Raw genomic sequence first — 24,868 nt, 5'->3', positions numbered from 1 at the left:
TGAAGGTGGCTTCTTGTGAAGTAGGCCTTCTCCTCAGTAATAAAGCTACCATATTTATTTATGTATGCATTTATAAGATTTGCAAAACTGAATACTAAACTCACAAACCTTACGAGGATGATAGTTTACGACAGGTTTCTCAGCACTGCTGACATTTTAGGCTGAATAAGTCTTTGTGGGGGAGCAAGGAGGGAGGGGCTGCTCTGTGAGGTGCAGAATGACGGTATGATGCATCCTCCCAGGCCTCCCAGGCCTCCACCCACTAGATGCTCCTCCTTCCCTGCTGCTTTCCTGACTACACCCACCAAAATGTCTCCAGGCATCCCATCGCCAAATGTTCCCTGTGAGGCAAAATTACCCCTGGGTGGGAAACACCAGTTAGGGGCAATGAAAGACATCTTTTCCTTCCTAAATGAATGACGAGTTGTTGAGAATGATGGTATCAAAAATAGCTTGTCTTGGTCTCTGTAGCATCTTCCCAGACCTAATCATACACAGACATGAAGAAACATTCCTCTATTTATGAAACTTGTCCCCAAGCAAAATTTCCATCTCTCACAGCAATACCAGGCCAAGTTCCTGGGTATGTGACCCATACAGAGAGCCAGACTTGGTTTCATGCTCTGCTGTTGCCACCCTGGAATTCTTAGTAATTTTTTAACAATGAGTTCTGCATTTTCATTTTGCACTGGACCCCACCAATTATGTAGCCAATCCTGCAGTGACTATCATATCAACATGATTGGGACGCACCAATGAAATCTGTGTTTTGCCATGCCAGCAAAAGATTTTAAGATCCCCTCATGCTAAACTAAAAATCAAGTTGGAACTTTAAAACAAAATGAATGAGTTCATATCAGGAATTTGGGTTAGCACTGTAGATAAAAATCAGGGTCTGGAATCCAATAGATCTGAATTTAAATCTCACCTCCTCTGCCATACTAGCTTTGGGAGCTCAGACAAATTGTTTGATTCCTCTAATATTTAATTTTCTCAGTTATAAAGTGATGTCAGAAGCAAACCACAATTACAGGGTAGCTCTGAAGAATAACTGAGGTAATGTACATAAAACAATTAGCACTGGACCTGGCACCTAGTAAGTGCTCAACGAACACAGCTCCATGATGATGATGACGCTGCCCAAATCCATTCTGGATTGGGATGAGAGAAAAAAATTCCAACTCAAAAGTGTCATTGTACAGTTTTTGAAGGAAGTTTTACAGAGTTCAGAGTTAGTCTCTTACACTGAATAGTACTTACCAATATTTTCCAATCACTATGGACAAAAAAAGTGTCAGATCTAACTTTTAAAAATGCTCTCAGGTGCTCAAAACCTGGCCCTGAATTTACATATCCAGGTCCGAATGTCCAGAGGAACACAGCCGAACGGGACTGCGTGTGCTTGACTGCTGATATCCCCCCTACGTCGATGGTGCGAGCGTGTGTGTTAATACATTTCATACATTAAAGATGTAAATTTTATTCTTCAAGCTGAAAGCCAGGTGATTAATTCTCATAGCATAGTGATCAATTGGTGCAGATGCTTCACCTGTATTAATGTTTGTTTTTGTACGCATTAGTAGCAGGAGAACACCAATAACACAGGTGTCTGACACAGAGCTGTGCAACATTCCCGTTAGCCGGCAAACATCGAGATCCGTAGTTAGGCTGCACGCAGCACTGCCAATTTTTTCAATTAGACCCATTATTGATTTGATGAAAAAGCAAATTAAACATACCATGGTGGTATGTAAATCGGTTAGAGAGAGCATCAGGTTCTGGTACAAAGCTTCAAAGGCACGAGCTGTATGGCTTTCATCAGCTGTAGCTCATAGGGGTTCCTGGCAATTGCTGCGATGTATGGGGTTCCTTGAGCTACATGGGCTGGCTGGCAAAACAGTCACCTGGAAAGACCAGAGCTGTATTTAAAAAATTCATCACAGTCTTGCAGAAAGGAAAAGAAGGCTGGAAATCTACTAACTTTGAGAGGATATGGCGATAGAGGTGCAAAAGCAGCATAGAATTGTTTTCATAAGTTGATGGTGCATTCTGCCTCCCACGTGTACGGCATGGAGACGGCAGCCAACAGGCATACACAGGAGACGCTTAAGGAGCTGAGTGTGCTGTTTCAAAAGCTGTTTTGACCACTACCTCAAGCTACTGGATGTTTTCATTGTCTAAGTTTGAAACCTCCTGGCTTGTTTTTCTTGCCAAAATCTAAGCCAACTTCTGTATTATAATTTTATTAAAATTTGGAAGAATGTTCTTCATTTTTCAATGAATGATGTTTCTCAGTCCTGCTAACAAATGGGGCAGAGGTATTGAAAATGGGCCCGTTTAACCTACACTGTTTCATTAGCAGAAGGAAGCCAATGCTTAACTAAAACATCTGAATACCTCTCTATAAATTTATCTTCACTGGATTTCTATACAAAAAGCCTTCAAGGCTTCAGGAAGCCTTCTCTGATTCCTAAAGTTAGAGTGTAGTAATGCTTCTTTCTTTATTTTTATCCCCAACAGACTGTGACTGTCTCTACACGGTTTACTTTTGTATCCTTCCCTCAGCAGTGATTAGGTTACGAAGGTACCCAACACATTTAAAACAAATAAGTAATGCAGTCAGAAATTTCATTTTAGGGCGCCTGGGTGGTTCATTTGGTTAAGCGTCTGCCTTCGGCTCAGGTCATGATCCCAGGGTCCTGGGGCCCCAATGGGTTCCTGCTCAGTGGGGAGCTTGCTTCTCCCACTCCCCTTGCTCCTCCCCCTGCTCATGCTCTTACTCTCTCTGCCCAATAAATAAATAAAATCTTTTAAAAAAAGAAATTTTATCAATTTTAAATAATAGATTTTATTAAATAATATTTCAAAGAGTTTGCCTTTCTCACTGCAAATAAGAGAATCTAGTAAGCCAAAGGGTTGGCTTTGCCAAATCTTAAGCTCTAAGCTTTAACTATAAAGAGTATGATAAATCTGTCGAGACAAACTGGAATCAGTCAATGATTGGAAGTGCCACCAAAATAAAGTAGCAGGTGCACTGAGGTCATGTAAATTATGCTCTTCACATCCTATTTAGCAACTTACACTGGAGAAGGCAAGTAACTTTTGTCGAGAAGAAAGCAAAAGAACAAAAGTGATGTCAGTAACTAGGTGAGGCTAAGATGAAAAACAAAAATCAAAGAGAGAAGTATTGCAAATTTTAAATATCATCACATCAATGATTTAAAAGAGCTTTTTATATTAGAATTCAGAAAAAAGAGAAATAGACAAGAGACATTATTGGAAAAGGATGGAAAAGTACGAATATTGACGGTATTGAGATAAACAGAGCCAAGCAAGATTGGGGAGGATCCTCCATTTGTGAGAAGTTAATTCCTATGAATGAATAAATGGATGAGGGAATGAATGAGTGAATGAATGATTGGATGGATAGGCAATTGTCACAGTTCATCAGAAGACACTGAGTTGCCAAGCATAATTTGGGAAAAGGCATTCAGATCAGCTATTCCAGCCAAATAATTTCATTTCTTATCTTTTGAATTATAACATTTTTTATTTGTCAACATCAGTATTGTGCCAAAAATTAACACTAACTCTCTTCCTTGGCCGAATCAGGGCACTGCATACGTGCACAACTTCGCAGAGAAGGGCTTAAATGAAAAGAATACACTGTCCAAACAGAGAAGCTCTAAAAACGTGAAACTCAGAAAAATGAAAAGTTTTTGCTCCCTTCCTGCCCTGAGGGAGATTTTCTGTCAAAACAGATGAAGATGGTACAGATTCTCTGAAGAGTTCTTGGCTGTTTTTGTTTTTCTTTATTTTTTACGTTTGTGAGTTCATTTTCTTTTTAACAGAAAATATAGGAGATTGGAGCTGGTACTGCCAGGAGTTTCAGATAGGAAAGAGCATGTGTCTCCTGTCATGTTGGCATCTGACTGCAAGAGCCGCGTGGAAGTCAGTTCAAGTTCTTACATCAAAGTTTGCTTGCCATTGTAGGGACGTTGTTAGAAGTTGAAAAAAAGCAATGTCCATTTGAAGCTCGTCTGTGAACTTTGCATGAACTGCTAGGAATAATGTAGTGTGATGACAAGCCAGTTATACCTTCCACTAAATTTGCTGTCTGGAATGAACTGAAATAGTGTTTGGTTTGTGTAATTACGTCCATCTATCTTTATATTCCAGCGGCATATCGCAAATTGAAAATACTAAAAATTGACTGTTGGTTCTGATATTTAATGATTGCCAAAGACAAGACGATGATTTATTGGTTACTTACCGATGTGACACATTTGCATCTTATTAGACGGAGATTACTATTCCTTAAAATGCGGACGAGGCCTGATCATGTCTGATGGATTGATTTGATTTGCAAATGTAATCAAACTAATAAGAGGGAAAAAATGAGCAATAATGCCTTGTTTTTCAACTGGCAATCACTCCCCTGCCAACAAGGCTGATATCCCTGACTAAGCAGCCTTTACACAGTCTTCCTGTCGCCTCAAATAAACAAAGGGATGCTAAGAGCTTGATAAGAGGATAACAAGCCAAGTATGGATGCAACATGGAGCCCACACCTCCGAACTGTGCTGCTGCAGATGAGAACAAAAGTTAACGGCAGGAGATGCAAGGAGACCTTAATCATCTTGAGCAAAAGCTCCTGCTGAAATCAGCTCCATACTCCCAGATTATGCCAAGGTAGATGGAGAACCCTTTCTTAAAGTAAAAACATTGCAACCCTCCCTAATGCAGTAGGCAGGTCTCTTTTCATAAAGACACTCCATTCCTGAGGTAGTTTAACCATTTAAAATCCAAATGGGTTCAGAACAACCCCCTCTATATATAGTTTGAAAACCTCTTAAAAATCCTTTCAGGCAGCTGCTGGCCCTCAGTTTGGTCCATGGGATACCACTGATGCACAGAACCCAGGGATAAAGAGCCGTGGAGGGGAAAACACTGAAATACTGGGCCAGGAGGCATGGCTGACATCTGGCTTAGATCACTCTCAAAACAGTTCTTCAGGACTCTTGAGTATGTGTGACAGAAAAATGAAAACCATGATCCTGAATGAGTTGCAAAGCAACACTCTTGAAATAAAAATCCAAAAGAAAAAATAATTCAAAAGATATTTTGGTGAGAGATCAACTCTGCCTCACAGTCATATAATAATGACAAGGAGAGACTCCCAAGAACAGCAACTATATATAGTATCAGGCCGATCAGATAGCAAGGAGGCCTCCAATATATGTATTTTTTCAGTGCAGGCGTGAATAGGTATTAGCTTGTTACAAAAATATATTACACACGGTATTTTTGTTGGGGAACTGAATATTACAAAGAGTTTAGGGAAATGTTGAACTGAATTTACAGAGCTTATTACCATATTCAGATATCTCAAATATTATCATAGTTGATGTTCTGAAGATAACATATCACCCATTCTCAGCCCATATAAAATTTATTCAACCATACAATCACAGTATGGTCAGACTCAAATTAAATAATAAATAATTCTATTCTAAATATGTCAAATTGCCTTGGAAGTTTGAGTTAAAGTTTCATGGCAATTACAGAGATGTCAAAACCTAAAACCCTCACTGAGTGTAACAGGTCAGATAACTAACCAGGTTAATTAGCATCCGTGGATTATTCACAAGAGAATTTTAACTAAATGTTATAAACTGATCTGTCAGAGACATTGTTTTCAAAGATAGCATCAGTATTTACAGAGAAGTATATTCAAAGACGCTTTATAAATAAGGCCCACCTCATGTATTCATGTTATTTTATCCTTCTGCTATCTAGACACTTAGTTCTGCACTAAGATCCTCCACTGAGCAATCTTGAGGCTACTTTGGCCTCTTGGCTATGTTTCCCCACCTCCAGCTTTAGTTAGGGATTTTTCTCTACTGTATCACCCTGTATGTTACAGAAGTATTCTGAGCCATACCTATAGATTACTAATCCCTCAGAAAGGGTTTTACATCTGATATATCCAGATATTATACCCAGGCTTTAACAAAGAATAACAAAAGAAAAGATAGGTGTATTGCTTATAATTTGCAGTATGCAGTTTAAAAATATATCACAATAACTTTTCCATAACATTTTCACTGCTAGTCTATCTTCAAGAAATGTGTGTCCAAATAAATACATGTATATGTATTATATAATGTAATATAATGTGATGTAATATAGAAGAGACATAAAGTTAACATGATAACTTGCTAATATTTAATACTATGCATAAGGATGCATACTTTTTTTCTGAAAAACTGGTAATGACAATGACAAATATCAGTAATGCCCAACTGGGAATTAAAAGACTGAGTTTTCGTCTCAACTCTGTCACTGACTAGCTTGTTACTCTGGATAACTCATTCAGTTTTCCTGGCTGTAAGTGTCTTTATCCATAAGTGAATTTATAAGTGAAGGCATTTAACATTCACTGAACACTTACGATTAAAAGCCAGGGATGGGGTTGGGCAGTTTACAAACATTAACCCACAGAATTGTCCTAGCAACCTATAAAGTGGGCATTATTATCCCATCTTACGCATAAACACACTGAGTTCATGGTCTGCAGCAATATCAGAATTTGAATCATAGTCTCCAACTCTAAAGAGCACACTGCCCACTACAGTTTAGTAAATGAAATGCACTTAAAATGCAAAGTTTTAGCAAATGATCTCTAAGGTCCATTCTGGTTCTGTCATCCCATGATTAATTTTGGGGGGAAAGAGGTCTCTCTTCAATATTATTTCATTTGTTTTTTAAAAAAAAAAAAGGGTGTCACAAAGATTCCTCCTGGCATGTTCCTGAATAAACAAGTGTATTTTTAAAACTCTGGGGAAAGTCTCTCATAAAACACTTTACTTCAGAAAAATAGCAACTTATAGAAATAAATCTGAAATGCTATCAATAGTTACTCCATGTTTTTCCACAAAAGGTTAATCTGAGTAACACGCAGAGGCGAAACAACCATCAGGAGTGTATTCCTCTTTCAGATATATGGATCTGTGTTGAAGATACCCTGCCACTGGGCTCTGCCATGACACAGAAAATCACAAGAATAAGTACAGATGGACCTTTTTTTTTTTCCCCTAAAGTGCCGACCACATCCGGAGGAGCCAGTCTTTCCATGATCTCCCAGCTGCTCCTTCTCCCTGTTTCCCTCCTCAGCCGAGGCCACCATGTGCCCTGGCACAAACGTGCTGACTGGCTGAGGGGCCCACACTTCAGGTAATTAATCCTTTCCTAATGTAGGTTAAGCAGGTGTGAAGCCTCCTTCACAGAGAGAGGAGGGAGCTGCTCTTCAGAGACACCCCTGGAGTGATAGTATTTATTAATTGGGCTCCGATGACTCTCTAAAACCAGACAGTCTGGGCTGCTGACCTGGACATCCAGTTATCCACTTGCTTCATCTAAATCCAGCTGAAGAAACTGGTCCTTTCCCCTTCTTGATCTTATAGTAATAATTTGCAGTCAGGGCTTAACGCCCATTTTGGCAACAAAAATATAATTTCTGTATTGGAAGCAAAATTATGTGATTTGTAGAGACTGGTAAAATTTTGGGATTAACTAAGTTGAATTGACTATAACTCTCAGAATTACCAAGGGGTGATGTTTATCCATTATATTTTCCTCTTTAACTAGGTAACATTGTACTACACTTTTTAATTCATTTAATAATACTGCACTGCACCATAAGAGATCCAAGTATATGAAACGTAAGCTGAACATTCCTTTTACATAGAGTTTGTGTATTTTGTACATATTTCCTGACTCTCGCTGGGGGGAAAAACAGTTAGCAAAAATAAATAAAATATAAAAGTTGTTGATTGCTTCAGAGAGAAAAATTGTGGTGTTTTTTTCTGGGAAAAAGAAAAATTTTCCTAAGAAAAATATCAAGGTATTTATAAACAAACTGGAGGTGTTATCTGTTTATCAGATAGCATAAACTTCTTAGAAATTCTGGTAAATTAAAGTGATTTGGGCAGATTAAATAGGTTCTTCTAATTGGATTCGTCTAATTAAGAGTCATTTATGATGTTTGGAAGTGGGCTGAATTGGGAAAGAAGTAGCTTGATTTTAGGGAAATCACATGCCTATGGACAGATCAGATACATTGTTAAGACATCTGATGAGTAAAATGCCACTGATATGGAGAGTTGGGGTCACACTGGAAATATTCAAAATAAGTTAGATTTTGGGACGCCTGGGTGGCTTAGTCACTTAAGCATCTGCCTTCGGCTCAGGTGATGATCCCAAGTACCTGGGATGGAGTCCCGCATCGGGCTCCTTGCTCAATGGGGAGCCTGCTTCGCCCTCTGCCTGCCACTCCCTCTGCTTGTGCTCTCTCTCTCTCTTTTTTTTTTTTAAGATTTTATTTATTTATTTGACAGAGAGAGAGCGGGAGAGCACAAGCAGTGGGGGCGGCAGAGGGAGAGGGAGAAGCAGGCCCCCGCCGAACAGGGAATCCAATGCCGGGCGCGATCCCAGAACCCTGGGATCATGACTTGAGCCGAAAACAGCTGCTCAACCAACTGAGCCACCCAGGCGCCCCAATAAATAAAATCTTTAAAAAAAATAAGTTAGATTTAGGGGCACCTGGGTGGCTCAGTCGGTTAAGCGTCTGACTCTTGGTTTCGGCTCAGATCATGATCTCAGGGTCCTGGGATGGAGCACTGAGTGTTAGGCTCCCTGCTCTGTGGGGAGTCTGACTGTCTTCCTATCTGCCCCTCCCCCACCTCTCTCTCAAATAAATAAATATTTTTTAAAATAAAATAAATTGAATTTATTGAAAATTAAAGGAAAGAGAATAATAATATAGAGTTAAAGGGAGAGCACCTTGACTATGTGGACCCCAACTTCAGTTAATAAGGAATAGTCATACTGAACAGGAAAGAGGTCAATGAGCACCCAATTCCAGCTGTAGATTTTACTTTCCCCTTATCCTTTCTCTGCTCTGATAATCCCTCCACAGAAGCGAGGCAACAGTCTATTAGATCTCAATATCAAAAAATATTCCCTGATACTCCTCACACCTTTAATTCCTCCCCAAGTGCCCCTGGTGAGTTCAGTTCAACTTCCCTTCCTTTGCTTCATGGACACTCCAGCACTACTTCCTTTTACATATCAAAACCACACTTTGTGTCTTGAACCTGATGGTTACTTACTCACTGAACCTTGGTCTAACAAGGAAGTAGGCTGGCTTAAGTCACATAAAAGAACACAGCCAAGGCTGACATTCTTGGGAAAAAGGCATACAGAAGTGCCAAGTTGCATGGCTTTTCTCTACTGAGATTGTGATCCAAAATTATTTTAAATTCTCCTTATGGTGATGAAGTAGTTCCATTCTTCACAACACACACAGCTACAAAGTACTAGCACTTTCAAGCTAACTATTCTATTTTGTATAGGATTATTCTTGAATATTTCTTTTCCAAAGTAATTAGGTTACTTCCTTGCTTTCATAAACTAATTTTGATATATACAATCCTGGATTACATAGCTATTTTACAGCTATTTTTACATAGCTGGTATAATGTCTTGTACCAGAAATTCTGAGTTCAGCTGAGTAATACTTACAACCTCTTTCAAAAAGAAAACTCGGCAGTTAAATTTTTTGAAGACATCACTTCTCTCCGTGTTTAAAAAGTGCTTTTAAATTACTCTGTATTCTATAGAAAACTGTTTCTCTGATGCTTGAAGTCTCCAGCTGCCACACAATTTATATCTCTTTCTTCTGCTCTTTGTTTTTCAGCCATTTTCCCTGAATGTCAAAGTCAATTTAGTGCATTTCACTTTGCTGAATAAATCAGAGGCGAAATCCTTGCTAAAAGTGAAAATTTGATTTGCTAAAAGGAGCTTAGGGCAACTATTAATCAATATATCCAGAGTGTCAAAGCCAAGGCCAGGATAGACATGCATTCATTTGGAGATTGGCTGAGGCAGATAAAGGGGGACACAGGGGAAAAGTGCAACCAGCCCACAGAAGGTAGGCGGGGTTAGGGTTGGAGGGAGGGTCAAAAAGGAGCAAAGAGAGAAACAAAACATACTGGCATCATGTTCTGCTCTTCTCCCTCAAATTCTTGTTTTAGAGGTAAAGAAAAAAAAAAGACACTTTGATTAAGCATTTAAGCATATATTAATTATACTAATTATAGCAGCTCTCACATAACAATTTCCTCCCAAGACACAAAAGTCTTTCTTTAACTCATTAAGTAGCCTCGAGAAGAATCTAAGAGTCAGAAGTAACAGCTCCATTAACAGAATTCCAGAACAGAAAGAGTTGGGCCAGGTATATAGGATGTCAATATTTTGATAATCTTCAGGTAGATTTCAAGCTATTTCAGGCTTCTGAAAGATCATGACTTACAGTAAACCAAATGACTGGACTCATCCTATCACCTCATCATGCAAAAGAGTTTAACAATTACCAAGAACTTGCTTGAAAATGGTATCCTATTTTAGGACCTGGTACATATAGAAATCTTTAACACTCAGAAATTTAACAGTGTTGTTTTCAAAAGTACACTGAGTAATCTTTCTCTATGTAAGTTGGCTCAAGGTTCAGATTTTAATCTTTTCAAAATGCAGTTTTAATCATGTCACTGAGTTAAAAATGTTAATTGCTTCTATTGCCTTCAGTATAAAATGCTATTTCCTTTGCAAGAAACTCAAGATTTTTCATGATGGGGTCCTTGGCCACGAATCTAGTCCCATGCTGCTCCTTCCATGCTTTCATGTGACTCTGTGTGACAGCAGCATCACAACCCACATCCCAGAGTTAGAGCTGTCCTTTCATCTCTTCGAATTACCCACTACACTGGGAGGGTCGTAAAAGCAGATCCTGTGCTGTGTTCATACTCGTGTGCATATCCATTGTGCACAATGCCTGACACAGAGCTGACTAAATGCCTTATGGAAGGAAAGAAGGAAGGAAGGAAAGATGGAAAGGAAGAAAGGCAAGAAGGAGGGAAGGAAGGAGGGAGGGAGGAAGGAATGGATTCAAGTTGGTTAAGCGGTGGAGCTAACATTTTGATATTTGGTGTGGTTGAAAGTCACTTGACTCACTTCTGCTCTGGTTTACCTATAACTCTCAATCAAATTCAATGGCCAGTGAATCCAAACACAATAAGGGAGGGGGAGCATCCAATTTTAGCAACTAATCATTTAAGGAACGTTCCAACTACTCCGATGAGTAGTTAAATGGCAATTACCTTGTTTCATTAAAATTTGTGATCAGGCATATCTAGGGTACACTATCAAACATGTTGATTTTCACTGATTGAAAAAAGTGTCACACATTTCCTTTTTTATTCATCCTCCTTTCCTTGAATTTTGCATTTTGTAAATGTATAGACAAAATTGAAAGATAGGGCAAATATGTTACATTCACCTAAGCTTGTTATGAGAGGTAGGTAGATAATCTGGAACAAGTGATACAGAACACAGGGGAAGGAGATGAGGACAGGGAAGAAAGACATAATGAAGCTACTGGTGAAAAGCCATTTAAGTTAAATATTCTGGGGATCCAAGTAACATAAATAGGGTGAGTCAAACTTCCTGACTCTCAAGTTTGCTCATATATAAAGTGGGGATAATAAGAATAAAACCTACCCAGAGAATAACAACAGAATTGTTGTAGGTATCCAATAAATGTTTATGAAAGTGCTTTGTCAACAATAAATAACCATATAGATGTTAGTTCTTTTTGTATTGAGAGCTTAATCTCATTAAAATGAGATTATCACATATGTATGCACACACACATGCGTATATATTTATTTGGACAGAGATACATGATTCAGGGTAGAGATCATGTCATGTATATCTTTTACATTTCCCACAGTACCAAGCATAGAGTTGGGTACGTGGCACCTACTCAAATACTTAAATTGGATTCAATGATTACTATGAAAGTACAATTCGTTTTTGATTAGAGGTATACAATAGCATGGCTATGTATGGGTGGCAAACATAATTTGGAGACACCTAGTAATGGAGCCTAAGGAACGCTGGAATACAGATGACGTGAGCACAGGTAATCCAGCAGGGTTACAGAACGGGCATTAGGTCACAAACCACGGACTCAGTGGTGACAGTCAATCTCTATGAGCATCTTTAACAAGATTTGGGTTATCTCTTGAACTGGATCTCTGTCTAGGAAAACTGGCAACTTCTTGTCGGTCTACATATATATGTATTTTTTTAATTTCTAGGAAGGGTAGCTGCAGAAAATGAAGGACCTTAGGTGACCTTTCAGATTATTTTTTTCATAACATATTTTTCGACTTACTGGTTCCTGTTTCCCTATCATAGTTGTGACTTCAGAAACTGATAAACATTCAGTTATTTTAGGTTTGGCCAAGAAGGATGAACTAGATTATTTAGATGCTAATGATCCTGCCCACCTAAGACAAATGATGACCATATCCATACACAGATCCTTTTGGTTAAATAAGCTTCCCTCCTACTTTTGTATTACAACCGATGTTTATGGTGGACATCTTTTGAAATGGGTTTTATTAACACTGACTTTTTGGATCACTTGGTTTTAATTGCAATAAAATGACAATCTATGTGCAGTATCTTAGGAACTAAAATGAACACTGATATTTTACATTTAGATCATGCTTTATAATTTGCAAATTAATTATACATATGTGTTTAATTTGCATGTGTATTCTTTCCCTCGTTTGATTTTCACAATATAACTAATGGCTAGAGCAATTAAGTGACTTAAAAAAATTACTCCACTACAGCTTAGGTTGTCTGATTTTACCTTCAGGTTCATTCCAGCCTTGGAAACCACAAGGATAGGTGCAGAGGTAGACAACTACCAGGTACATGAAACAGAACTTCCAAATATTTGGTAATTGAATAGAATTATAATTTAAATAGTATTTATAAAGTACCAAGGCTTTGGGTCTAAAATTTATATTTTCTCCACTTAACTAAAAGACTCAACTACTTCATAGTTCTGCAATCATTAAGTTACATACACAAAAGAAAAATTAATCCTGAGAAAAGAGGCTGTGATCACTTCAATTCATTCACAGCAAAGCAGAAATTACAATTCCCTGTAAATTCAGTTCTGGGATAGGCTAGACAGGGAAGCCTCAGGGCCAATGAGCAGTTTGGGGCTATGCATATTTTAAATCAACTAATCAATAAAATATTTATCAAGTTCCAGTGACAGAGATCCCAAACTGAGTCTTAGGTGCTACTTACATAACTCTCTCTTAGTCAAACATGCCCTTGGCCCGCACATCAAACCATAATCACACACACATACACCTGGAAACATATTTTTGTGTTATAAATGGAAACATAATCTTATGGTAATTATTTCCATCACATTTGTTTTTGTGTCTTTTTGCACATATCGTCATCACTTAATGGTGCTACCAGTTTAAGATAAGGAACGGGCATTTTAAAAACCTCCACAACTTTGGCTGGGGATGACATCATCTTAAAAATAGGTCTCTATATAAAATGCTGTTAGAACAATAGAACAATCTTTAAACAGCATCATTAGCAATAGATGTTTGAAATACCCTTGGGTATTTGCCCACAAAATTTATATGCTAATGTAGAAATAGTTTATACGTGTTCTTTAAAGATTTCTGCTGCTTCTTGAAAAGTCTCAATACTTCTGTTGAGAAAAACATAAAAATCCAACTCAACGAGCAATTTTTGATACATTCTTCTAATTGCATATATTTTTTTACAAAAAAATGCTTCAGTGTAAATGAAAAATACCGGTTTCTATACTTTAGATTTCTGTTTCTCACACGAATAAACTACACGTAAAGACTGATCACATTATCTTCCTAGTGTGGTTTTCCTGTAGAGCTTAATATTTCCTGCCTTCGCTGAGTATGAGTAAAAATTGTAGAGTTTTTTTTCTGTTTTGATATCATTCCAAAAGATACCATTTTATAAATGTGACTAAGAGGCCCCAAACTTACACAGAGTCCTCTTCTTTAGCAAGCGAGGGTTTAATTTGTCATGTTAAAAATAAACAAACCTACCTGAAAATCTGCCATCTTTGATAAAGGAAAATTTTTCTAAAATACATTCATTCACTTAATTGTTCAAATACCCTTCTATTCTCTTAAACTGTCGGATGAGACCCATAATATATTTAAGCCACTTATATAGGTCAGCTAATATGGGTTATGCTTTTTTAAGCACCATCTGACTAAGCACATTCTGCATTTTGCTAACAAAGTAACAGTACATAATAATATTTTAATCAACCACAAAGAACAATAATAGATCTGACTGCTGGGCTGATAATCGTCTTATCACACCCTGTGAAACCTAGCTCTAATATTTGGCGGAGCCTCCATTACTTGGCAGCCCATTCTAAAAAAGGCCAACAATGGGGAGAGAATGAAGTGGAGTGTGCAGTAACTCCGTATCTACATAAAAGAGATTAGAGGCGACAGCGTTCCATTTTACAGCTCAATCATATTGTGTTAGCATGCGCTTATCCGAGCGCGGACGAAATTGAAAGAGAAATAAAAAAGAGTCAGGCAGATAGGAACCAGAAAAGCGAGGCATGAGCAATTTCCAAGGATATAAAAGGATGCTAATGGCGGGGCCCTGTCATTCTTAAAAAGGGCTATTAGGGCACCATCATCTGTTCTTGTGCCCTTATGCTCCTCCAACTAAAGTCAAGCATTTTCTAAAGCCCTTGTGATCTTTTTTCTTCTATAGATAAAGTATGGTCATGTTTCCTAAGAACACACTTTTCCATTTATATGATTTATTAAAGTAAGTCAACTAATTCGATTTACTGATAAAAAAACCCACTCCATATGTATTTTTCTTCAATATTTTCTTTTGTTGAATTCTGCACTTTTTTATGTAGCAAAAGCAAGGATGTAAGAGTCCATTCCCAGCAGTGCAGAGAGGCTACTGATCTTATCTTAGATGCTAAACTTAATTTTTGAACTGCGTGTGTGTGTGTGTGAGTGATGACACAAACTGAGAACAGCATAAAGAGAGCAAAGGCTTAGATTTTAGCATTAAAGAAAGATTTCACTTTAATTTTAACAGAAGCCTTACACGAAGAGTTTCAAAGTTAAGACAAAGACAGGTGAAATTTCAGTTCTGATTTGACTTTAATTCAGGCTCTGACCCCAGTTATGAGGACTGGGTCATGTTATCAAGAACATGATTTTACTTCTATCAAGGCAGAAATGTGACCTTAATCTTTATATTCTCTTTGTCTCCCGCCCTACCAGCCCCCCATCCTATACTCCAAATTGCTGCTAGGCCCAGCCTCCCTGAACCCAGGGTATACTAGCACTCTTAACATCAGAGCATCCTCTTCTTCTACCTCAAAATACCGCATGGCACGCTTATTATTTAACAATTTAAAAGAATTCCAGTTAATTCTTGTTTGGCTAATCCTTTTCTGAAAAGCCAAGCCACTCCTTGTAATCATTTAAACACCCTGAGGGTATCACAAGCACCAGGGCTGTGAATCATCACTCCACAGTGACCTCCTCTGGCATTTGCTATGGAGAGAGAATCACGTCAGTCCCCACCAATTCTAAGCCTCAGCTTAAGACTGAACACATAATCGTATAGTAATTGTTTCCACCACTGGAAATGCTGTTACTCATAGTTATTTAAAGTTACTGTCTTCACTAAAGTCACCAGAGAGCCCCTTTACTGTGACAGGTTCCTTTGTAAGCTGACATTTCTACTTAGATGCACAACTGGACCCACAAATTTATCATTGACTTTTCCTTACCAGAGAGCATTGTAAGAAGTTGTTGACTTTTATTGGTCTTTATTGTGGGATGTCTGGACAATATTAAAATATTGGCTTAACACGTCTCTTAATTCAGGGAGAACCTGTGCAGAGTTCTCTAAAATAATGGGTGGTTTCGAGTCATAGTGACACAGTCTTTCATGCTGCTGTTATCAGTAATATGAATACTATCACCATTATTATTTTGAAGTGGCTCTTTCAAATGCAGTCAACCCGGTATCCTGATTCTACTCCAGGAAGCAATGCTGAATATGCTTTGAAGGCATCGGATACATTTGTGAATTTGTGTAAGTGTTTTTACCTCTTTATGCCTCAAGCGTCCCTATCTTTGAATTAAAGATAATAGTACTTGATTTCTGGATTAAAACAACAGTTCTCAGTTGGGGAAGACGGGCACAGTTTTGCCCACCAGAGGACATATGTCCACATCTAAAGACATTTTTGTTTGTCATAACTCAAGGGTGCTAGTGATTGAAACCCAGGATGCTGAACATCCTACCCCGAAAAGGACAGTCCCCCACAACAAAAGATGACTGGTTTCCAATATCAATAATGTCAAGGCTGAAAAACCCTGGGTTCAGATAATGATTTTTTGGTCTTTTTTATTTTATTTTATTTTATTTTTAAGAAAGAGAGGGAGGGAGAGAGAGAGAGAGAGAGGAGAGAGGCGCAGAGGGAGAGGGAAAAAGAAAATCTTAAGCAGGCTCCTCACCCAGCAGAGAACCCCATACAAGGCTCAATCTCACAACCCCGAGATCATGACCTGAGCCAAAATCAAGAGTTGGATGCTTAACCAACTGAGCCACCCAGGTGTCCCAGAACAATGGTATTTTAAATATGTGAGTGTAGAGGTGCTTAGCTGGCTTAGTCGGTAGAGCGTACAACTCTCGATCTCAGGGTTGTTGGTTTGAGCCCTACATTGGGTGTAAAGATTACTTAAAAAGAAAATCTTTTTAAAAAATTTAAAAAAATAAAATATGTGAGTATGTACGTGCGTGTTTGTACATGTCTATATATATAAAGTAATGAAATATATAAATACAAATGATACATATTGATTATCTAAAAAAGTGTGGATACTTCAACAAATGTTAAATTTTTTTGCTCTAAACCCTTCACAGCACTTTTAATCTAGATAAGTTTTCATACACTGTTTAAGCAAATTCTGATAGTTCCCACTGTCACAATTCCCAAATGTCTTAACATCTTTTAGCATATCCTTTTTTTTTTTTTAGAAATCACATAGATGTGATTACAATTGAAAAGTGGCTTCAACTACCCATATGATCAAATTCTCATCCTTCTCATACGTGTAGCAACCCTTGTTAGGTATCTTCTAAAGAACACACTCAAGCTCACCTATTTAACTAGTTTTGACTTAATTGGGGGTGCTTTATTAGCAAACAGTGTAAGACAAAGTAGCTAGTATAATACAGAGTGATGTTTAAATTAGTTTACAATTTGCTTGGCCTCATCTAGAACTGCACCGAACAAAGCCATTCAGAAATGTCAGCTGTGTTCCTAACCACTGTAACAAATTGTCGCTTGAACGCTGCACACCTAATGACTTCAAATTAGCTTCACTGCGATATCGCCTGACAGTTCGTTACGACTGTTAGCAACATAGCTGGCGTATCATGACCAAGAAATTGGTTTCAGTGTGGGCTGGGAAAGGGACTTCCATCAATTTGATTAAAGAAATTACTGTAGCATTCAAAGCATAAAGACAAACTAGTTTAAGGAGACAGAAGTAAGTTAACCATACCAGAAAAACATTGCTCATCGTTCAAAAACTTGTTTACAAATTACTTGAAGATCAAAGTTCAAACAATCAAAAATAATCCAGGTAGGTTGCTAAAATTCTCAACACTTGTGACCAGGTGTGTTTACTGATGTTATGGGATGGGCCAGGAAAGAAAAGTAATAGGATACTTTAAAATACTACTTTTAAGTTACCACCTGAGAAGGTTTAGGTTGTCTATTTAATATTTATTTTTACAACTTGTGTACAAATTCATGGTAAATATCTAATTGTCAACCAAAGCTGCGCTGGTAAATACGAACAGCCATTCAATGTAAACAGCCACCATGAACAAAAAAATGAGTGATTCTTAAAAGGAAAAAAAAAAGGTACGTTAGATGTGTGCTGACAAAGACATTTTTTAAAGTGAAAAGAAAAAAGCGAAGGATTTCTTTAGGAGAAAGCTCAGAATTTTAAGAGGGAGAAAGATATATTTTTTTAAAAGTTATATTCTCTTTACCTTATGTTGGCAATAGTACCTTTGCATACGAAAAAAAAAAAATAACCAGAGTTCAAGGTGGTACAGACAGAGAAAGGTTTATGATTCTATTAAGGTCAAGCAAAGCTCGAAATTAAGTATGATAAAAGCAATGTAAAGGTTAAAAAATACAGTAATGAGAAATTTCTGGATTCACCTAAAACTACATATTAGGGAATTACTGAAACCTTTTCTGTTTCATTTTTTTTTCTTTTCAGAAAATGTACCTGGAATATGCTTCGCCCATCCAATGATAACCACCAACTCGCGGTCAGCCAAGTCACACAGGGTAGTGAGAGCTTTGATGTCACTGTCGGGGACAGTAGGGTCAGGCATGGCATAGATCTTCTCCGGTTCGGCCACCAACAAATGTGAGACAATCTTGTTATCTGCAGGATCAGACCAGAGCACTACAAGATCACTAGCAGCATCATCCCTCTTCCCCAAACCCTTAAGTATGCTGCGTTTTGACAAATCATTCCAATTGCCTACAATAAGCCCCAACTATTCTGTTTCTGGTTCAATATATGCAGAGTAAACAGCATTCAGGAAAACTCAGAGGAAGAAATGAGACACTGCAGTTGTAATGGAATGCATTCCTTTCTTCTTCTTTGCTCTACCTGCCTTTGCTGGAATGAAGCATCTGTCCTGTAATGAAATTTTTTATAGCAAACAGATAAGAGAAGTTAGATGCTTTCTGGGTTGGCTCTTTGATTCTTAAGTGGGATTTGGGAAAGCAGATTCAATAGTGTACAACATCTTTAAACTAAAAATCCACAGTCAGCCCCTGAAATATAGAACATAATGTGGAAGGCAAAGAACTACCTACGCCCATAGTCATAATGGGCACGAAAGTCATTAATTGTCTTAATTCCTTTAAAGAAGAGCAGAGGTCACAGCCCTTCTGCCTGGGTGAATTACTGACTATATAACTCTATCTCTGTGGGATGCATTAAATAGGAATTTCTCTCCTTTCTCTCCCTCCCCACACACCCAGCCAATCTTTCAAATACAGCCAACATCCGTTTCCAGAAAAATACTCGTATTTAAATGTTACAATATTTTCTCTTCGGAGTGTCTAATTCTTTAATCCTCTATTTTCATCTGTTGTCTTTAGCTCATTCTCTGGTTCAGATTTATCTGTCTGAAATTTGTGATATATGTTTTTAAAATCCTTCGTAAAATAAACACTAGAGACAAATGGAAAGCATCACATCAAATGTGTTTTATTGCTCAGGGGCATGTGAGAGTTTATGGAAAGGTGGTAAAGCCTTGCTAACAGAATGATTTTTCTTGTTGGCCCTATTTTCAATTTCTATATGTAGCTTTAGATTTTATACTTTCTTCTGAGTGAAGAGATACAAACGGGTAAGGATAAACCCAAATATTTCAGTGTTCTGTGTATTATTACTCTAGCAAGCCAGGGCATTAAATGGGACTTTTGTGAGCAAAGCCGGTTTCCTCTGTGTTTACTAGATAATTTTCCTTTCATTCTAAGTTTTTAACTTTTTTAGCCCCAAATGAAAAGACTACATATACCTTAGAATTGAAAACATAGCATTCCCTTTAGTCTTCTTTAACGAAATGACAAGGAAATTATCCAAGCTATAATTAGCCACTTTTCTAACATTTTAACATTCTATTATTATGGCTGCTATATGAATTACATTTATTGCAAATAATCAACAGATAACCATTCATTGACAGTAATATTCAATTACCACCAAATTGAAAATGCAGATTTGGAGATTTGGGAGGAAATATTCCCAAACACCATATTTTGTAGGGAAAAAAATAAAAATAAATAAAGATTTTTTTTTTTTTTAATTTCTAGGCTCTGTTAAGAATGGCATTTGTTTCTTGTATATGCTATGGAAACAACACCCTGTATTTTTAGTTACGCTTGGAAAAGTTTCAACTTTCATTGCTCTGACAATGCAACAAAACCTGTCAGCAACCACGAGTTTTCTGAGGATTAGACGAAAATGCAGTATTTAATAAAGGGCACAAAAATGTGCCCAAAGGAAAGCCTGATTCTGGTTCTTTTCATCCTGGGAAGATGGTTACCTGCTTGACCCAAGTCAATGGATACTTGACCGGAAGGGTCGGAGAAATCTGGTTGAAGCTAAGAAATTCCCATCATTCAGAAAATGGAATAGCCAGCAGCACTGTTTCTAGGTAAATCTTATTTAATGTTTTCCTAATTAGAATCAATAGAACCCAATTTCCGTTCTTGGGCTTCTGTAGTACACAAACAATCAGTCAGGGTCCAGAAATCTCCCTCAGCCACTTTCTCAGCAAAGCCCATGCACAGCCTCTTGACACTTATCTGACAGGATCTGAAAATTAAGTTTTATAAATGTTTGTTACAAAAACACACTAATTGGATGGACTAAGGAAAATTAACACAGAGGCCTTGAGATAATGAGTAATGATTTATTAGGAGTCCTCTTTATCTCAGACAAATGGAGCTCGCTGAAATTGCTATAATCTTCTTAAAGGTACTTGACGAGCCACTTCCCAATTCCTCAGGTTTACACCGAAAACCATAGATGTTCCTCCATCATGTGGACTTGCAAAACGGCCTAGATCTCATTTTTCTCCCAGTCGAGGAAATTATCAATGGTTTCAGTCAATGCTCATGTAAAATGAATGAGAAATGGGCAGTCTGTATAATACTAAGTCTAGGAAAACTAACCTCTAATGAAATTAAGCATTAGTGTTTATTGCATTTTATTGTATTACCAGAAAGTTTTTTACTGTAATGTGCAAAATCTGCTTAATGCAGTCCTAGATTGTATTTGCAGAATGCCAAACAGCTTATGCAGGCTAAGGAGGAGATGCCAGATTGGACAATTGAAGGTATAATCAACATAATGTTTTTTGGAAAGGCGAAAGGAAACTATGCCATATGTTCACTTAAGCTTTAAATTTTATGTAAAACTGGTTGTTTTTCCTTTGACATAGCTAACATGTCCTTTCATTTACAGTTCAGGGTCTGTTTTATTTATTTAACAGATCCCCATATGCTCACGTGTGTGATGCCCAGCAGCGACCCCTCCTGGAGAGTCGGAATGAGAAGCTGACACTTTCTCTTCCCTTGAAAGCAGATCAAACATTGCCCGTGTCTCTTCTACAACCACTATGGATGCAGCCTCCTCTGATAAGTGCTGGTTGTGTCTTCTTGAGACCGAGACAGCTAAATGTGGGGACTGTTTCCATCAAGCACTTCTCAGTGCCTTGTACGAACTCTATGCATAAATATCCTAAAAGGCTAGTTCTGTTGCATTAGAACTATGAACTGATTTTTCAGAAAATGGGATGCAGTTATTGCCTCAATCTACATCCCAGCTCCTTCTAGTTAATGACAAAGAGAATGGGGCTTGCGTTTTAGCAATGTACCCATCATCCTTTCAAATTGCAATGTGGCATTATAAAACCATGGACTCTTTAAAAACAATTCATAATGCCCACAAGGGCATCTGAGATAGAACCATCAACCTATGCTTGTTATCGGGAGGGCCTATTCTTGTTTTAATCTATTGCTAGGTAGTGTGTTAACCTTCTATAGCGCCAAATTAATGAGGCTCCTAATGTATTTTCATTGGGAGGTTGAGCAGTCATACTCATTTAGTTAGTGAAAACTACAAAAATCACTTTCTTGTGAAATCTGAAACTAACAGCTCCAATGAACTAATGATTACAGTATGATCCATTTTATGTACCTCTGGAAATAAAGATAACCAGTAAATGTAAAATTCGCACTATATAAGCTATGCCTTAATATGCTTACGCTTCTACAAAATGACTAGGTGAAAAAAAGGGCAGGGGAGAGAAAATCATAGGAAAAAAAAAGAAGAAGATAATTAGCGGAGTAGCTGTTGCTCCTCAAAGGCAATCCTTGGGAACAGAGCCACAGCCCCCCAACAAAGACAAGTCTCCTTGGAGTTGGTAGGGATGGGCATGCCAAAACTGATACACATAGAGCCAACTGGGAGGATTCTGTGTGCTGGAAAGCCAGACACGTCTGCTGTACTTACATGGCTTTTTGGCTGGCTGAACCAGCTGAGGGTTCAGGTAGGGGCTGTTCTCCGCATCTATTCTGCGCTTGTACTTCTGCCGACCTCCACGTACTCTGTCAAGACGCACCCCTGTGGGCAAAGACAGGCACTGGCTTACTGCTGACGTATCCATCTTTGAGACCAGTCAAATACATAGAGTATCACCCATGGGTGCTGTGGAGACAGACTGCAGAACACAGAATGGTCCAGAGGTACTGGAGGAATGTTTAAAAAAGTGGTGGCTAAACCAAAATGGCCAGTGGTTGGAAACCAAATCTGGGAGAGCATGACAAACCTGAAACACATTTCATGCAAGGCCATCAAAATCACATTTATATACCAAAGGAAAGGCACATTTCCATGGGAGTTAATACAAAGAAACTGTTACTTGGTACTAGCCTAGTTTCTCAAATTAAAGACAATGGCAATCTGATATCCTCTTTACCAGTCACCCATGAAAGCTGACCGCGTAAGAGTGATCCATCCCCCCCTAGTCTACCAGAGGGTTCACTACGGACCCGTGGAATTTAAGTGAACTGAAGACACCTTCATGCTGTGGAAAGCTGGAATTACACTCTGCAAGATGAGATGTAAGGATTGTTCCCTATTATAATGTCAACATGTCTCAGAGGAGAATGTTATTTACATTTTGGCACACATTTGTTTTTTCTTCCAAATGAGAGAAAACTGGGAGTAAGTTTGGACTACACATGGGACAGAAAGAGGAGCTTCCTGAAAGAATTCAGAAGGCTAGGATGTCGCAAGAGGGCTGTGTTCGTGAGGCAGAGCTAAGGGTGAAGCCAGAAAAGGAGGTAGACAGGCAGTTACTAAAACTTCCCAAAGAGTGATGGGTTGGGTCAAGATGCAGCAGTTTTTGCTGGCATGGGATTTAAAAGATTGAGGAAAGAGGTAAAAGGTAAAGAAAGGAATTAAAAATAAATGTTTCATGTATAGGGGGGGAGTGGTGAGAAGAGCTTGTTAATAACTTGGTTACCAGTCTGTCATGGTGAAGTTTAGGACAGGACCATGTAACACTTCTCCTAATACAGAGGTTACTTGGGAGTAAGAGCAAGGCAGAGACTCATTCTATGATATTATCTTAATTGATAAAACAGTGTAACATCATCCCTTACTAAATTCAACCGAGTAGTTCGCTGTACATGGCGTTTCCCAAAATGTTTAGAAAATAGATTTGGTTCCACAGCATCATCAGTATGATTATTTTACTGAAAGGCCTCTCAGAGCCTTTAAAATGCAAATGACCTCTGTAAGACTCTCAGAAGGAGATACAGCCTATGCAATGCTTTGCAAACCAATTTTACCAAAGATCTGGTCTTGGGAATATTTATGAATATCCCATGGAACATGTGAATTGTGGGTTCTCTGAGTTATGCAACACAGTTTGGGAAACGCTGACACAGTTCTGTGTGAACCCTGAAGTGAATATAGATACTCGAATGTTAAGGATTACTATTCTATCATGAGATAAAGTAAAACACAATTTTTCATATTATCTTAATAATACAACTTTAAGAGTTGATTATCTTTCAGTGAAACACGGAAATACACACTTGGTTCTAGATAAAGCCTGAAATGTCATACTGAAACGTCCGAGCAGCGTTTAAATGAAATCAGGAGATGACTTCAAGAGCAATTAAGTAGGTTTTGACAGCAAATTTCACAAAACAAAGACATTAGTATAGTGCCTAAGTATTTACTGAAAATAGTAGCGCTTGTGAGTCATGAAGAAGCTGTATTTCCTTACTGCTGCTTTTAAAGCACTTTCTGCCTACAGTAGAGCTCTGTTCCCTTGTTCATCTAATTTCTAGTGTACAAAACTAGATGGCAAACAAACTGTGTAACTGGGATACTACACTTCATCGTATTAGGATGTTGACTTCATAGAGATGAAACACAGAATACAAAGAACAGAAATATTTAATCAAAATGTTTAAAATACTGTAAATCAAACACTATAACTGAAGATTCTACTTCTATTGCACTTGACAACACATAGGTTTAAACCATAATTTCTCACTGGTAGGAATAAATGCAAAGGATACGTTGAGTTAAAAAAGAAATACCTATCTATAAAAAAATGAAGAGCATTCAGAGGGGAAAAAAAAAGATATTAAAAGTCACCAGATAAGAATATTTTAATGTAATTGTAAGTACTCCTATTTTATAGAAAATGTCTTGGGTTATCTAGTCTAAAATTGTTTGCCTTGCATCTATCAAAAGGCAATATGTATCATCAATTTATATAAACTTGTTAGCCAGATCCACAGTCTGTTATAATGATTTTGTGAAAAGATTAAAGATCCCCCTTTTAATGTTTCCAACTATAATAGCATAATAATTTACTCCTAAATATTAGGTGAAGAATATGTTTTAAAAAAATAAAGCATAGTTTCCAAGGCAGAATGGTTGAGTTTTTTTTCTGGCTCTTTAATTAACTGGCTCTGTAAACTTTGATGAGTTCCTTTTTCCAAATATAAGATGGATATAAAGACAATATCCTTCTGGATGTTTTGCTGTAATGATCCAATATTATATTTACATAATATATTAATATGTTTGGATATGATACACATGCATTATTAAGATATGTCATAAACCTTAAAATGCCAAGGAAAATAAGGAAGTTATTGTGCCTGTTTTGTTGAAATATTGCTATATTACTTCACTGATATATATTTTGCATCATGATCATTTATTAAAAATCTATCCCCATG

The 24,868-nt window shown here is 37.7% G+C and overlaps 1 protein-coding gene across 4 annotated transcripts in view; it reads right to left on the bottom strand.

Annotated features, from left to right (window-relative positions):
- Window positions 1-24,868, bottom strand: part of ESRRG (estrogen related receptor gamma) — a 220,694-nt gene that overhangs the window by 38,662 nt on the left and 157,164 nt on the right. For 2 of the 4 annotated variants that reach the window (XM_021698421.1, XM_021698422.1), the window contains 2 exons: window positions 22,113-22,223; window positions 18,300-18,461 (listed from right to left, as the gene is read on the bottom strand). In XM_021698421.1, coding sequence (XP_021554096.1) covers window positions 18,300-18,461; window positions 22,113-22,223 — 273 coding nt within the window. Of the gene's footprint in view, window positions 1-18,299; window positions 18,483-22,097; window positions 22,224-24,868 lie in introns of all 4 variants that reach the window. The other 2 variants (XM_021698425.1, XM_021698424.1) reach the window with 2 other exon arrangements.

Source organism: Neomonachus schauinslandi, chromosome 6, assembly GCF_002201575.2.
Source record: "Neomonachus schauinslandi chromosome 6, ASM220157v2, whole genome shotgun sequence".
NCBI lineage: Eukaryota > Metazoa > Chordata > Mammalia > Carnivora > Phocidae > Neomonachus > Neomonachus schauinslandi.
This window is presented reverse-complemented; position numbering and strand designations above follow the sequence as displayed.